Raw genomic sequence first — 14,788 nt, 5'->3', positions numbered from 1 at the left:
CAGAAGGTAATGGTGAAAGACTTCTCTTGAAGTATTATTATTCCACTACATGTATATGCTTTACTTTTTGAGAAAATATTAAAACAGTGATGAATTCGGGAGTAAAAGTCGGGTGTAAAAAAAACAAATATTACATTTTGCTTGGTTCTCCCTGTAAAAGATTGCATTGTCCGCCCGATTCATCAAACGAATGTTGTCTGTTAGATTTTGGTTTCGTTTCCGACGGTTGATGTTTTTTCCCCCCCTTGCTGCCCTCTTATTAGACTTTAAAGGTAGTGCTTACAGACAGTGGACACTTTTGGTAATTGTCAAAGACTAGCCTTCACAGTTGGTGTATCTCAACATATGCATAAAATAACTAACCTGTGAAAATTTGAGCGCAATCGGTCATCGAACTTGCGAGATAATAATGAAAGAAATAAACACCCTTGTCACACGAAATTGTGTGCGTTTAGATGGTTGATTTCGAGACCTCAAGTTCTAAACTTGAGGTCTCGAAATCAAATTCGTGGAAAATTACTTCTTTCTCGAAAACTATGGCTTTTCAGAGTGAGCCGTTTCTCACAATTTTTTATACCATCAACCTCTCCCCATTACTCGTAATCAAGTAAGGTTTTATAATAACAATTATTTTTGAATAATTACCAATAGTGTCCACTGCCTTTAAACAAACACGTGCCAGGGAATAAAGAAAGAATGCATCATAAAATCATTTTTTATAATACTTATTTTTTGTTTTTAATAACACCTTAATATAATACAATATGATTTACATACTTTTACGAGGAAACTGTAATATTTACAGCACAGATAAAATCTCAAGTTTTTGTAAGATTAGCTTATGAATACAAGTCGGTCAAAAATGGGAACAAAAGCTCGGAAGCACTCGCACTTGCTAAGCACATGACAGATATTGCTTAGCAGGAAACAGGATACCAGCTCAGGTATAGGTTACATTATTTCAGCTGGTTTCCAGGTCTGTTTGCTCAGCAAATAGGCTAAGGTTTATCTTGCTTCCAAGCTTCATGATAATAAATGTCAGTCAGTCGTCAGAAGAATATTTATACAACTTTTGAGTAGCTTTCCGACTGGACTTAGTTTTTTTGGTACAAACTGTTCATGACGCCTTTTGAAAATGATGAAGAAGTTTACTTCAAACCTGTTTATCGAAACGGCCACTTACAAGTCAAATGCTTTAAAACAAACGAACAACGGCGGATGTTTTGTGCTTATGTGTTTATGACGTCATCAACGTTCATGCAAGTGGGAACTACGTTTACACATGCGCATTGGAACATTCTCCATGGCCAATTTATGCTCGGTCACCTGTTCCCGTTAAAGGCACTGGACACTATTGGTAATTACCAAAGACCAGTGTTCTCACTTGCTGTATCTCAACATGCATGACATAACAAATATGTGAGGAAAAAATGTGACTCAATTGGTTCTCGAAGTTGCAAGAGGATAATGAAAGAGAAATCACAATTTTTGCACAAATTTATTCAGATGTGGCCCAAAAGGCTTCAGGCTTTAAAGACAGGGGCCGAGTCTATTTGGTCCATCCCAGTTGCTTCGATTAAGCCGTTGGGCCGAGCGAATGGCTAATAAGTGTTTTGGTCAAAAAGTTACATGATTTTGACAATAATTTAGTCATTATTTATTTAAAGGTGGGGGCAGCATTAGCAAAGTAAGCATCGTCGTTGGGTAACTATACACTGATATATACCAATTAATTTTCTGTATTTACATTTTTACAACTAAACCATTTCTGCGTGAAAAATATGTCAATCAATCTGAATTTCCATTTCTTCAAACTTCATTCATTGAAACAACTTTAGTGCCGTCGTGGCAGGAGGTTCCGTCACCTTGGAGATTCGGTCCACCATAAAAAATATGGCAAACTGTGTACACATTTCTTGTGATAGCGCCCTCTTTTGAATCATCCCACATTAATTTCCCATGCGGGGACAGAATCTCCAGCTTAAGTATTACAGGATATTCTGTTCCTACACGGCAAGTGGCGTAGGTAGTTCGTCTGAGAGCGCCCTCTGTTGAATACAACCTTTTGCAGCCCATTGAAGACGCAACTGGGGACGCAATCCACTATGACGTCATTGTTCAATTTCATACTTCACAAAAAGTGGGATCAAGAACGCCCCTTACACCAAAAATTTTCATTTTTGAAGAATGCACGTTTCTTTTACATAGTGAAGTCTTTTATGAGAAAAGAAATTCTCAACCAAGTTACAACAGAAACTGAGATATTTCTCACACAGATAAAAAGAGTATTTTCAAATAATACAAAAAGCTGAATTCACGGCCGTTTTACGACCTTGAGTTCCTGGACTCCTTAAACTTGACCAGCCACCATTTCATTGGAAGGTTCTGACAGCCCATGAAGTTTAGTTTAATCTCGTGTTGAGTGAAGAACGGTAACGTGTTGCACGGCGCACCGAAGATTGTGCTGTTAGCTGCATTGAAACCGCCCTCCGCCATGATGGGTAGTGACGTCATCGTGTCAACGTAGTCCTGGAGTGAGGTAATGAGAGAAAGACAAGTTGCTTAATTATAACTGTGGATTTAAGTAATATAAAGTACATCAATTATTGTTCAATTGGAAGCATTCGATTATTATAATTCCGTGTGATTAAAGCCAGTATGCACTTTCGGTAAACAGTATTGTCCCAAGTCCCACACTTCGTGTATCACAACTTGTATACAAAATAACAAACCTGTGAAAATTTAGGCTCAATCGGTTATCGGAGTCGGGAGAAAATATCACCCTTGTTTCCGCACGTTTCGCCGTGTCATGTCATAATCGAGAATTGATATTGTTTTAACGTTTTATTAAAAAGTAAAGTATTTCATGGAATAATATTTCAAGAGAAGTCTTTCACCATTACCTTCTGTAAACCCTGTAAGTTATTTGTAAATCTGTGAACTTTTTTTTCTTTCTTTTCTGTACCGAAAGTGTATAATGGCTTTAATCAAATGATGTTGATCATATGAAAAGCTGAATACAATGAAAGTGACATGAACATTCATTTCAAAAGGTTGTCAAGTTTTTGAGATATCAGTCGAAAATATGCAACAAATTCAAATTTGTGGCATACAGCCGATATCTTACTATAAAACCTAAATATTTGGATCTGAAACAATTGCTAAAATTGTTTATACTACACGGAATCCGAGAGAAGATGACAAAGCACTGTTAGTTTTGCACAAAACGTCTTGTAAAGTTTTCTTGGAAGTTTCATCATGGACATTGTTTGAAAACGTCTGATCAGGTTAAATCAGTCGAAAAAGGAAAAGGTTGCATGCCTGAAAATCCACCTCACAGAAAAAAGGTTATTTGAATGTTTACCACATTTCCACTGCATTAGCAAAATGCTAAACACAAGCTTTCTTTTCGTAAATGAAATAATACTTTTTCTGCAACCCCTATGTGATATTATTCAAGCGTGAATATTCTTTTAAAAAGATTGGTTCTGCAAATGATTTTTGGTACTGACCTCAAATATTCCATCCACACATTGCGTTGTATGGTTAGCTTCTACCCACTGCCACGTGAGCTCATCGTTCCAAGAATACTCTGTAGCGCCACCACTGGCGAACACAACAACATTATTATGCTTCTCTGACGTAATGATAGTCTCGGCCAATAAACCAGAGAAGCTCTGGTCAGCGATGACGTATATCCGTTTTGCTCGGCAATCTTCGATGTCTCCGAGGAATTCGGATGCTGTGTAGGTTTCGGTTTCTGAGGCCTGATAGAAAAATAAATACATTAGATGTGTACAGATCTTTGCTTTTGATTTTTGTAGTTTTTCAACTAACATGGCAGCTGTGACTTCAATGCAATAGGTCTATAACACAAAGCTTCAGAAATTTATTATTTCAATGGTAAAGTTTTGAAATACTTTGAGTGGCGGTGTTGCAGTCATGTGGTCGAAAGAGTTGCAACAACTTCTTGTGATTGGAAGACATTGTCTTCCACAAGAGGCATCCAGAAACCGTGTGTCGAACGAAAACCGGTCCCTCTATTTCACGACTCTAAAGCTCGGGTGTGGTCTCAACATTGAATAAGACAAACTATTATTTACTGGTATGGTTGACGTTTTCTTTACCGAATGTGACACTTTCGATTTCGCGGGGATCAAAAGTAAGCCTGGTCGAAATTTGGATTATCTTACCACTCCATCACTGTCCGTATCCCACAGTAGACTGGTTCCATCATTCATTACTGGGCTATTTAGGTAGATGACCAAAGTTTCCACACAATTAGTGACTCTACACAAAGTGCTGATGTGGTTCCTGATGGCGTCTTTCTGGGTTGCTGGGTAGGAGTTCCGGTTGCTAAGTTCGTCTTCTTCCACTGTAAAAAAAAAAAGATACACACAATTATAAAATCAACTGGGGAATCTTCTAAAATAAAGAAAACATTTTGAAGCAGAATTTAAAGGTGTTCTGAACCTATTTCTGTAATTTTCAACAAATATTCATGTATACAGAACCATTGGTTATCAATTAATGGGGACGAAACATATCTACTTTTTCCAACAGGTGCTTTCAGAGGTCAAACAACTACAAATCTAACCTTTTGACCCTTATCGAAAGCAAAACCGCCCTCTATTGATACAATGTCACCCCTATAAGAATTACTCAAGTATAACAACTATAAATAAAGAATGTCTTGATATTAAACTTGGCCCCTTGAACTTATGTTTTCAGACGTCTAACAACTACAAATCTAACCTTTTGACCCTTAAAAATTCAAAGCAAAATCGCCCTCTATTGATAACAATCTCACCCCTAGAAAAATACTCACGTAAGATATCGCCACTATCTGCAAAGAATGTCTTGATGTTTGGCCTTTTGAACCCATGTTCTCTCAACATGGAATAAACCCCACGGATGTTCTGCACGTTATGTTGTTGACTAGTCTGCCTGTTCCAGCCGCCGGATATCAACACAGCCTGATCGCATATCTCGTAGATCTTACACCTTGCGATGACCTGGAAAAGGATGAACTTGATTAGAGGCTACGAAATTGCTGACGAACATCTTCACTGTTTTTTTTTAATTAAGTGCCACAAACGCCCAATGGTAAAAACAAAATTATGACTAGGCATAAATCCATGTTAGTACATATTGTTTAAATTGACATGAACAAACGTCTAACCCTTTCTCAAAAGGGTCGGAAGACATTTCCGGGCCAGACTGGACTAGAAACTTAACAAATAAGATTTACTTCGTCAGTTTGACCAATTTTGAAAGTAATTCTGACCAAAAATGCTGACCACAAGATAAGGGCAGGGTCCTTGGATCCGCGTCAATTTTTACCATGGAGTGCATTTTTTTTTAATGCGAAGTTTTTAAGGATTCCATTTCGCTCGGAAAAGAATTTAGTCTGGTTCCTTAATAAATGTCTCTTACATGTTGCACTGGTAGTTCACATCTGTAAGTGTTATGAGACAGCTCACATCGGTTGGTATAGTTCCCAGTGTCCGACCGGTACTGTGGGCAAGCTCCGAAAGATCCAACATTGGAGAAACAACGTAATTGCTGCTCAGTGTCCTGCAAAAACAAAAAGAAGTTAAAATCATAAATTAATAATCTTTGCGTCTTTGACATTACAATTTCAAGGTAGTGGACACTATTAGTATTTACTCTAAATATTTATTAGAAAAAAACCTCACTTGGTGACGAGTAATGGGGAGAGGTTGATAGTATAAAACATTGTAAGAACCGGCTCCCTCTGAAGTGAAGTAGTTTTCGAGAAAGAAGTAATTTTCCACGAATTTGATTTCGAGACCTCAGAATTTGATATTCTTTTTTTTTTAGGTCTCGAAATCAAGCATCTGAAAGCACACAACTTCGTGGGACGAGGGTGTTTTTCTTTCATTATTATCTCGCAACTTCGACGACCGATTGAGCTCAAATTTTCGTTATTTTATGCATATGTTGAGATACACCAAGTGAAAAGACTGGTCTTTGACATTTTACCAGAAGTGCCCAGTGTCTTCAAATACTGCGCTTCTAGTCGGATGCGCAGTCGTATAAATTCCATCTCTAAAAAATAATCACGAAACATCAGCAGTATCATTTCATTAATATCTTAAGTTAATAATGCGCAAAAATACCCTAGGGGTTTAAAACAAAAAATGATGATCCTGAAACTTTACCAGGCACAAATCTCATTCAAATAAAAACGGTCCAAGCTACCACAATCATATGGCCGTCCGTGGAGGGTAAATTACCATTTGATATGGCCTGCCCATGTGGTGAGATATGCACGGTCGGTTGGTGAACCTCAGCGCGCTAATAATAAATGCAACCGGCTCCTTTGAAGTCATCGTAAAATTGCACTGGCGGTAAAAAATCTAAGGCGGTTGATGGCTTATATATACAAATCACTGCGTCTTGTTTTTGTGACGAACCCTTTTGCTTTAGGGCTGTAAGGATTTGGTAAGGAATCTCTGAGAATTACTCAGGGTTTTTATATGTCTGTTTGTAGTCGCTAGCAAATTTATTTTCTCTGTTTGCGACAAGATTTAAGGTGTATTTATTCGGGGAAATCTCTGCCCGCAGTGTGGAGGTGGGCTTTGAAGGGGGTATGTTTCCAACTGCTTTGTTTAATGTCTTCATTTTATCTGGTTTTGTTTATGAAACTCACTTCTAACTTTGTTTGTTGGGGTTTTATTCCCAGAAAAAAAAACCTCAAAAGCGCACCTGGATTCTCCGATTTGAAAAACGCAATAATTGTCTGTTCTTGCTGATAAAACTACAAACAATGGTTCAATTTGAGGCCAAATAAACATGTACATGTATGTCTCCCCCCCCCCCCCCCCCCCCCCCGGGAGGACGATTTTAGTGGCCTGACGTTTCAACCCTAGAAGAGTCTTCTTGAAGGCATTTCAAGAAAGATTCTGACAAGATCGAAACGTCAGGACACTTGCCATTAATTTAGCATTGCTAACGTAGGTCTTTTGGATTGGTTTATAAGCAGTAGCTTATGTCAGCTATAATTCTGTATTCTCAAGTAAATTAACTTCGAATTGATCCAAAAGTGGGTCAACCTGACCCTTCAACGGACTCGAATTTTAAATCAGTTCACGAACTATGCCCAATTTCATCAACTGATTTTAGTGCTTATAATGAAGACGTGTATGTTCACAGATCAGTGCAATGTGCATGGCTTGTGGCGGCCCCCTGCCAATTCCAACTAAGCAATTATTTCATAATAAGCAGATTTATGAAACTTACGTCATCTCCTTCCAGATGGACGAGTGGAAGAAAGTTAATCTCACAGCGTCTACGACCCGTCTTACGGTGGAGTTTGTTGCGACATCTTCGCTTCTCAATAATCTGAATACACTCTCCATCACCTGAAGAAAGACACAAATGAAACAAACAGTTGTAAATCGAAAAAAACAATAACTTTCAGCCAAAAGAATCTATCGCCTAAAAATAATTGTATAGGTTTGCGGTACATGATGCTGGATATATATTGTTCTTTAGAGAACCTTTCTTTCTTAAATATTCCAGGCCCGTGTGCTTTTTTTTTGAAAGGGCAAAGACACCAAGGCACTTTTCACTAAAAAGGTAAAAGGCAAGCTATGAGGAAATTGTAAATTTATACTGGAGATTTCAAGGGCGAAGGCGAAGGCAATCCCCAGGGGCATGGCGGCGATCGACGTTTCATGCCCTATACTCTGCTGCCGCGGAGAGTATATTTTTCGGAATATGGAAGACTTTTCAGTGTTAAAAAGAACTGTCCTGTTTTTTTGTTTAAATACTACCCGGGTGGAATGTAGAAAATCAGCCGAGACTAGCTTCAGCCTACTATGTTTGCTGGTCGATCAAGGGGACTCCACTCCTCAAAATTAACTTCAACCCCGCGAAGAAAAGAGTTCTCAAAAATCATCCTAAGTCCCTTTCATACAAGAGCATTATTTAGCAAGGATTCCTTGCTAAATATTGTAGCATTCACACGAAGTACATTTTGTAATATTGTACAACTTGTACATTATTACAAAACGTAATTTGTGTGAAAGGACAATAACCATGCTATTATTAATCAAGGGACCCCAGATAAATTCCGCCGTTTGAGTAGCACGTTACCCCGTACTTATCTCAGTCTCAACCCCCTTGCACCCAGCCCCCCCCCCCCCCCCCACAACCTTTTGATCTCAGAAGAATTAAAATTGTTTACGACTTCACTTTCTACATAAAAAGACCGCACCACCCCTGTCGGGCTATCAGTTACCCCAACCACTTGGGGCTGACATTGACACCTGCCCGTGACTGTAAAACAATAGGGGTATAGGTACACTGGAATGCCATTCAGATAATGTATAACGATGGAGGTAGACCAACCCCTGACGGAGTGGGTAGTTTGTTGACAAACAACAGCGCCCCTACTTTTGTTATGATACCATAACAGTGTCGGCTTTGGCCCTTTGATCTTTTGTACGGGAGCCAATGGTGTAATAGGGGGGCTATCAAGTGATGGTGTAATAACATGTATGTTTTGAAAAGAAGGTGTGATATGAGCGATTCTGTGAAATTGCTCACCACCGCAGAACCATAGAGCGGTATGGTAAAACTAGCAGGAGCCTGGTGGGGTTTTTGTATCGGTCTTCCATCAAAGTTTGAAGGGGGTTGTTTGTTTGTTGTTGTGGATCGTCTAGCCACCAGAGCGTATCTGGCCCCAGTCCCCCCTATCGTCTATTTATATGACTGCTGTATGTTTGTTTACACTCGTCTTATCACGTGGAATCATGGTATGGAATGTGTGTATAGTTTGTTTTGAAAGCTATCTTCCATGTGAATGTGTTATTGAGGGACCTTGGACGAGTTTTAGGGGTGGATTTATACATTGAGGGATGTGTGGGGGCATACTTACTCTATGGTGGGGGTAAGGGGAAGCCATTTTAAAACACTCGCTCAGAAACGCCTGCTACATTAATTACGAGTGAAACATTTCCAATTAAATTACCTACATTGACGGTGGGCCCATCACATCAAAAATCACTTTTGGCTATTTTGGTTAGATGGTTCAGTATCACTATTTGCCACGTACAGTTCACGTCAAAACTTCAAGAGTATACCATGCCTTTAAAGCTTCCGTACTTCAGTACCTCAAGCTCATTATACACGTTTTCACACGTTCCACTATTCAGCATAAAATGTTGGCATTTTGTAATCGTCTCTTCGTGTTGAGAGACGCTAAGTGTCCCCAAATGACCTTTAAAATTGCTATACGTAACTCCAATGTGGCTCATTTTGCGGAGGAGAAAGGAGGAACGTCACGTCGCAACCACTCACGGCCCTCGACCCCGGGCTTCCGCTCCGTGAACCCCCATCGCGGGGTCAGGTCGGGCCGCTCCGGCTGGCTGTCGCCCGGTGATGACAGAAATTCAACGTCACCAAAGGGCTAGTGTTTGTTTGTCTTTCCTTTGGGGAAAACCGCTTTAATGTACGTTGTTTGGGTTAGTGTACTTAGTGGTATGTAACCCTTCCTTTGCACTCTTATTGAACCGATGTGTTCTCATATTTTGACAATTTGTCAAAGTTCTTTAAATGATAATAGTTGCTTCTTTCTGAGTAGCAACTGATGCATTTTGTGTAGCTATTTGCTCTGAAGGGGGATCGTTCCATACCGATACATCACAATGTTGATGAGCGTTGATTATTATTTTCGAGTTCACGGACGATTTGAAAAGTCATCAGATTTCAGACATGACTGGAGTCATTGTTATGTAATCCGTAGAGAATTCTTGGGAACCGAACATTTGTGACCACAACAATCGTGCTACATTTCTTGAACCAAATCGCTGCTTTGAATTATGAAGCAAATGCCCAAGTTATAGGAACCGTACAGAATAATGGTAAGAACAGAAATCGCAAAGATCACATATTTACATAAGACTTACACGGTCTAATGATGATGATTTAGTAGAGAAAAAATCATTGAAATATTTCTGAGTGAAATATAATATTTGATGAGAAATAAAGAAAACTTATTTCCCGTTTGGAGTTTATCGCTCAGTGAGCGTTTTATTCATATATTGATTTAAATCGATATGGTGCAAAGTTTGTTATCAGTTTTTCACTATTTTCTCGTGACCCATAAAATGGCCGATCGATCCCAAACTTCTACAGGTTTGTTCACTTTATGTACATGGTAGATTTACATAAAGTGCTTGCATTGCCAGCATCTGTCTTGTTAGCAAAACGCAATTCTGTAATGTTCCTTTAAGATACATCAGTTTTAGTTAGCCTGTTCACTGGAAACTTGCTTTTGCACAATAATTTGGAACGGCACAGACCTAATGTATTGTGGTTAACCCTTCCCATTCTATTGAACAGACTCGCTGGTGGGATCTTCGGTTGACGGCGGAAGACTTACTCAAGCGGGTAGCATGCCGTCATTCAGAGAATTGTCACGGCAGACTTGAGTGGTTGGCAGCCCGCTAGATCAAAGGCAACAACACCGCCAGCAATCACAGTCTCATGGGCTCGAACAATCTTCACTTTTGTCGAAATGCCCAATAACGCGGAAATCAGTGGAGTTTCTATCAATGGGGTAAAACATGCCGATATGAATGCCGTCAATACGCAACATTTAACGATAAGAAGAATGACTTCAAAAGAGCCGACATTTACAGTAGAGTAAATCCAATACTTTGCACAAGTAACAATTCACAGACTGAAATTGTAACAAGGCCAGTAAAAAAAAAAATACACCGGATGACTTTACCAGCAAAAGTAAGAGAACGATTGCCAGACAATTTTAAATTGTCTGGATTTCATCTTAAAAGATGAAATTCATTAAAGGAACACATTGCCTTGGATAGGACGAGTTGGTCTATGAAAAGCGTTTGAAACCGTTTGTTATGAAATGCATATGGTTAGAAAGATGTTTTAAAAGTAGAATATAATGATCCACACAAGTATCACTCAAAATTGCAAACGGTTTTAATTTTACGTCGCGAACTAACACGGTCGGCCGTTTATGGGAGTCAAATTTTTGACTCCCATAAAAAAAAATTGGCCGACCGTGTTTGTCGACGAGGTAAAACAAAAACCACGCAATTTAGAGGCATATGTGTAGATCATTGTATTCTACATTTACAACATCTTTCTAACCATACCGATTTCATAACAAAAGGTTACAGAACGCTTTTCAAAGACCAACTCGACCGATCCAAGGCAACGTGTTCCTTTAACAGCCAAGTAAAGATAACACTATGCAGACGTTGTTATGTTCACCAAACTACACCAGCATAACTTCTAACCGCGTCTTTTGTTTTACACAATTTCAAACGCTACAACGTGGCACGTGCTTATCCACGCCACACAACTCCGACTATTTTAGTCAACAACATGGCGTCTTGCGCTACATCAGAAACAAAGACTATGTTTGCGGATTAGCATTACAAGATTATCAACTACAACAGAATATATTATCCTATGTTGATTTTAAGCCCAAGGTTTGTTGAAGATTTGCATCTAGGGGTTTATCTTTGAAGAAGATTAGAGAAGATCTAGGTTACCGAGAAAACATTTCAAGGATAGTGATTTTTTTCGAGGTCAATGTTTATTATACATCAAAATCTCTCACAAGGTTTTCTGAGGATTACGTAATAGTGTGGTCTAAACTCGAATCGAGGCCAAGAACATGAGGTCACAGTGGCTTATTTCGTCTTTTTACGTGTTTTTGCTCGATGTTTAAAGGCACTCGACACTATTGGTAAATACTACAACAAAAATGACTTGCGTGGCAACGATCAATGGAGAGAGCTGTTGATAATATAAAAACAAACGTGGAGAAACGACTCCCTCTGACGTTACGCAGTTTTTGAGAAAGAAGTTATTTCTCACTCAGGCCAACTTCAGTCACCTCCAAATTTTCAGAGATGTGTTAATTTATGCATTATGTTTGGATACACCAAGTGAGAATTCAGGTTTTGTGCAATAACCAAAGGTGGCTAGTGTCTAAGAGAAGCCCACTTGCTATCTCTTATTTTCTTTTGGAGGTTTTGTTAAAAAAATGATCCTCGTTTAGGCGAGGTCCATTCCGTTCAATTCATTAAAAAAAACTTACGAATGAGTTGAAGATTTATGCCGTAAGACCAATTCCAAGGCCAAAAGTTAAAAAGATCATTTAGTAGTCTTATCGAATTTGAGTCAAATGTTATGAAACTAACCACAGGGCACGGCAGGGATTTTGTCTTGGCTGGCCCTTAATTTCTCGTCGAGGTCTTTCATGAAATTGACCTCCAGCTGTGCTTGGGTGTCGCTCTATAACGTCATCTTAAAAGGTACTGGACACCATTGGTTTAAAGTGTCAAAGACCCGGGGTGGATTTCACAAAGGTAGTCCTAACTTAGGACTAGTCCTAGGCAATGCTAAGAGATAGGACTGGTCCTAAATTAGGACCAGTAACTCATCCTAACTTAGGACTGGTCCTATCTCTTAGCATTGCCTAGGACTAGTCCTAAGTTAGGACTACCTTTGTGAAATCCACCCCAGCAATATTCCCACCTAGTGTATCCCAACATAATATGCATAAATTAAGAAAATCTGTTAAAAAAAAAATACTCAATTTGACCTCGAAGCTGCAAGGGATTAATACAAAAAGAAATCAAAACCACCATTGTTGCACGAATTATGTGAACTCAGTTGCCTTAAAATGGCTTCAGTTCAGCCCTGAAGAAATACCACATTTTGATACCTCTTTCTCAAAAACTACGTTACTTCAAACAGGGAGCCTTTTCTCACAATGTGTTATACTATCAACAGCTCTCCTTTGCTCGTTACCATAAGGTTTAATGTTTTATGCCAACAATTATTTTGAGACGAGTATTTATTAAAAGTGTCCAGCGCCTTTGGCAGTCAACTCTACCTAATTTGTTGTCATTTTACCAAACAACCCCAAACTACTATAAAACAACAACCTGGAAGAGCTTGCCACGTGGGAAACACAATAAAACTTCTTCCTTGTTTTGTGCAAACTTAAGCTGTAAGGACACCCGCAAGAAACCCAAATACGTGAATAAAAAAAAAACACTATCTAGCATTGCGTGCCAACGCAAATCCAAATGCAGACTTAGAAATAATCGTGTAAATAACCCCTAGGTAAAACACACTGCCATTCCATCACGAACTGAGGAATGCTAAATTTAGACCACATGCCTTTTCCCCCATATGGACGGTATGCCAATGTCAACGTACAGTGACACGCTAAAGCCCACATAAGACCTTGTCGTGGGGGAAAAATACACGGTTTATAATGAAGGATATTAATAGTGTGTATGTGTTTTATGAGGCTGTTTGTTTTGAATGAAAAGGATAGAGTGAAATAACTGTGAACTTGTGACAGAAACTGTTACTTGTCTCACTCTTAATGCTTTAACCTTTCACTATGTTATGCATGAGTGATGCTGGGGTACAATTTATAGCTCTATGGTCAGATTTATTACAATGTTAAAAGTTCAACTGGCATTTCAATTTTTGATATAAAGGTTGCAGTATGGTGTGTGGGTGTTAGGAAAATCGTTGGAACAAGCCTTTCAACAGAATTTCATATCGGGGAGAGAGCAACGCTAATTGTTTTCTGCAAAAAGCGATTCCATTTGACAACCCTAAAAGGTTATGGGGTATCTACTGAAGCGACACCAATGCGTTTATGTGACCAGGGCATCGGAGAACATGTTCTGTTCCATAATTCCAGGCCTGTATTCTAATATTAATTTCAGACTCCTTAACTTTGGAAAGCACAAATACTTACCAATATACCATCCCAGACGATTGCGGCATTCTTCCCAGTCTGTATCCAAGTCCAATGAGAAAACGATGACGAGATGTCCAAAAGCGGCCGTTGGATACGGGTCAATCACCAGAACAGCATCGTGACTCTTGCCCCTACTCAGTCCGCCGTCCGGTAGCACCGCTACCAGGGTATCCCTGCTCCGAGGTCCTGCTAGGTACACGTTCATCTGCCTGGTGTCGAGAGATTGGAGTCGTTGACACTCGCTCTGCGAGGTGAAAGTCACCGTGGTGCAGTCCAGACTACGGAGGTAGTCGCTTGCAGCCCGGGCCCAGTGGGACAACCGGGGGTCTGGGAGCACCAGTGGGGTGGAGGATAATGATGTTGTCATCCGTATTGTCGTTGAGGAGGATGAGGATTCCAAAGATGAGGACCGGAATGAGTTATCAATCAATGCTTGGCTATGCTTCACAAGTCCGAATCCAACACAGACCAACGCCAGGATACATCGTAAGCACTCCATCACTGCTTCCTTCATAATGTACCAACTTTACAGTTGACCTACAAAATGTGTCCTATGCACAAATTTTTGTTTTGAGTAACAAATATCCTTGTGTGTTCCACTATCCAAACACAAACGGCAGAGGTTGAACTGAATATTCAAGCTGTAACTTCAGTTTTGTTTTCTTTTGGAAAAGACAGTAAGTTTATAATATCCTAGAGGATTGACGTAAACGAACTTCCTGCTCAGATGGTAACTTCAACACTACTGTCAAAACTCACTCTGCCTTCTAGCATGGAGCAATAGGTAGTAGTACATGTTTAAAACATCGGGCGCTGAGTTAGTATTAGCAAGCACGGCACGGCAAGGTAAAATAATAAATGACAAAATTAATGAGTTCAGCAATCGGTGGGTTGGACAAAAGGACCAAAGACCGGCGGCTCATCAAAGGGATTGCCCAAAGTCCGGGAAAACAAACAAAGCAATCGCCCATTTGAAACTCGCCGTTC

General features: G+C 39.5%; 1 protein-coding gene across 1 annotated transcript; it reads right to left on the bottom strand.

Moving 5' to 3' along the window:
• Positions 1-689: 689 nt before the first annotated feature.
• On the bottom strand, positions 690-14,771 carry LOC117305792. Its single transcript, XM_033790669.1, has 7 exons — positions 13,799-14,771; positions 7,267-7,388; positions 5,437-5,577; positions 4,829-5,015; positions 4,194-4,375; positions 3,513-3,767; positions 690-2,529 (listed from the first exon to the last, which is right to left on the bottom strand). The coding sequence occupies exons 1-7, from the start codon at positions 14,313-14,315 to the stop codon at positions 2,326-2,328; spliced, it is 1,608 nt and encodes a 535-aa protein (XP_033646560.1). The 5' UTR covers positions 14,316-14,771; the 3' UTR covers positions 690-2,325.
• Positions 14,772-14,788: the final 17 nt, after the last annotated feature.

The sequence above is a fragment of the Asterias rubens genome, unplaced genomic scaffold (assembly GCF_902459465.1).
Source record: "Asterias rubens unplaced genomic scaffold, eAstRub1.3, whole genome shotgun sequence".
NCBI classification, from domain to species: Eukaryota; Metazoa; Echinodermata; class Asteroidea; order Forcipulatida; family Asteriidae; genus Asterias; species Asterias rubens.
This window is presented reverse-complemented; position numbering and strand designations above follow the sequence as displayed.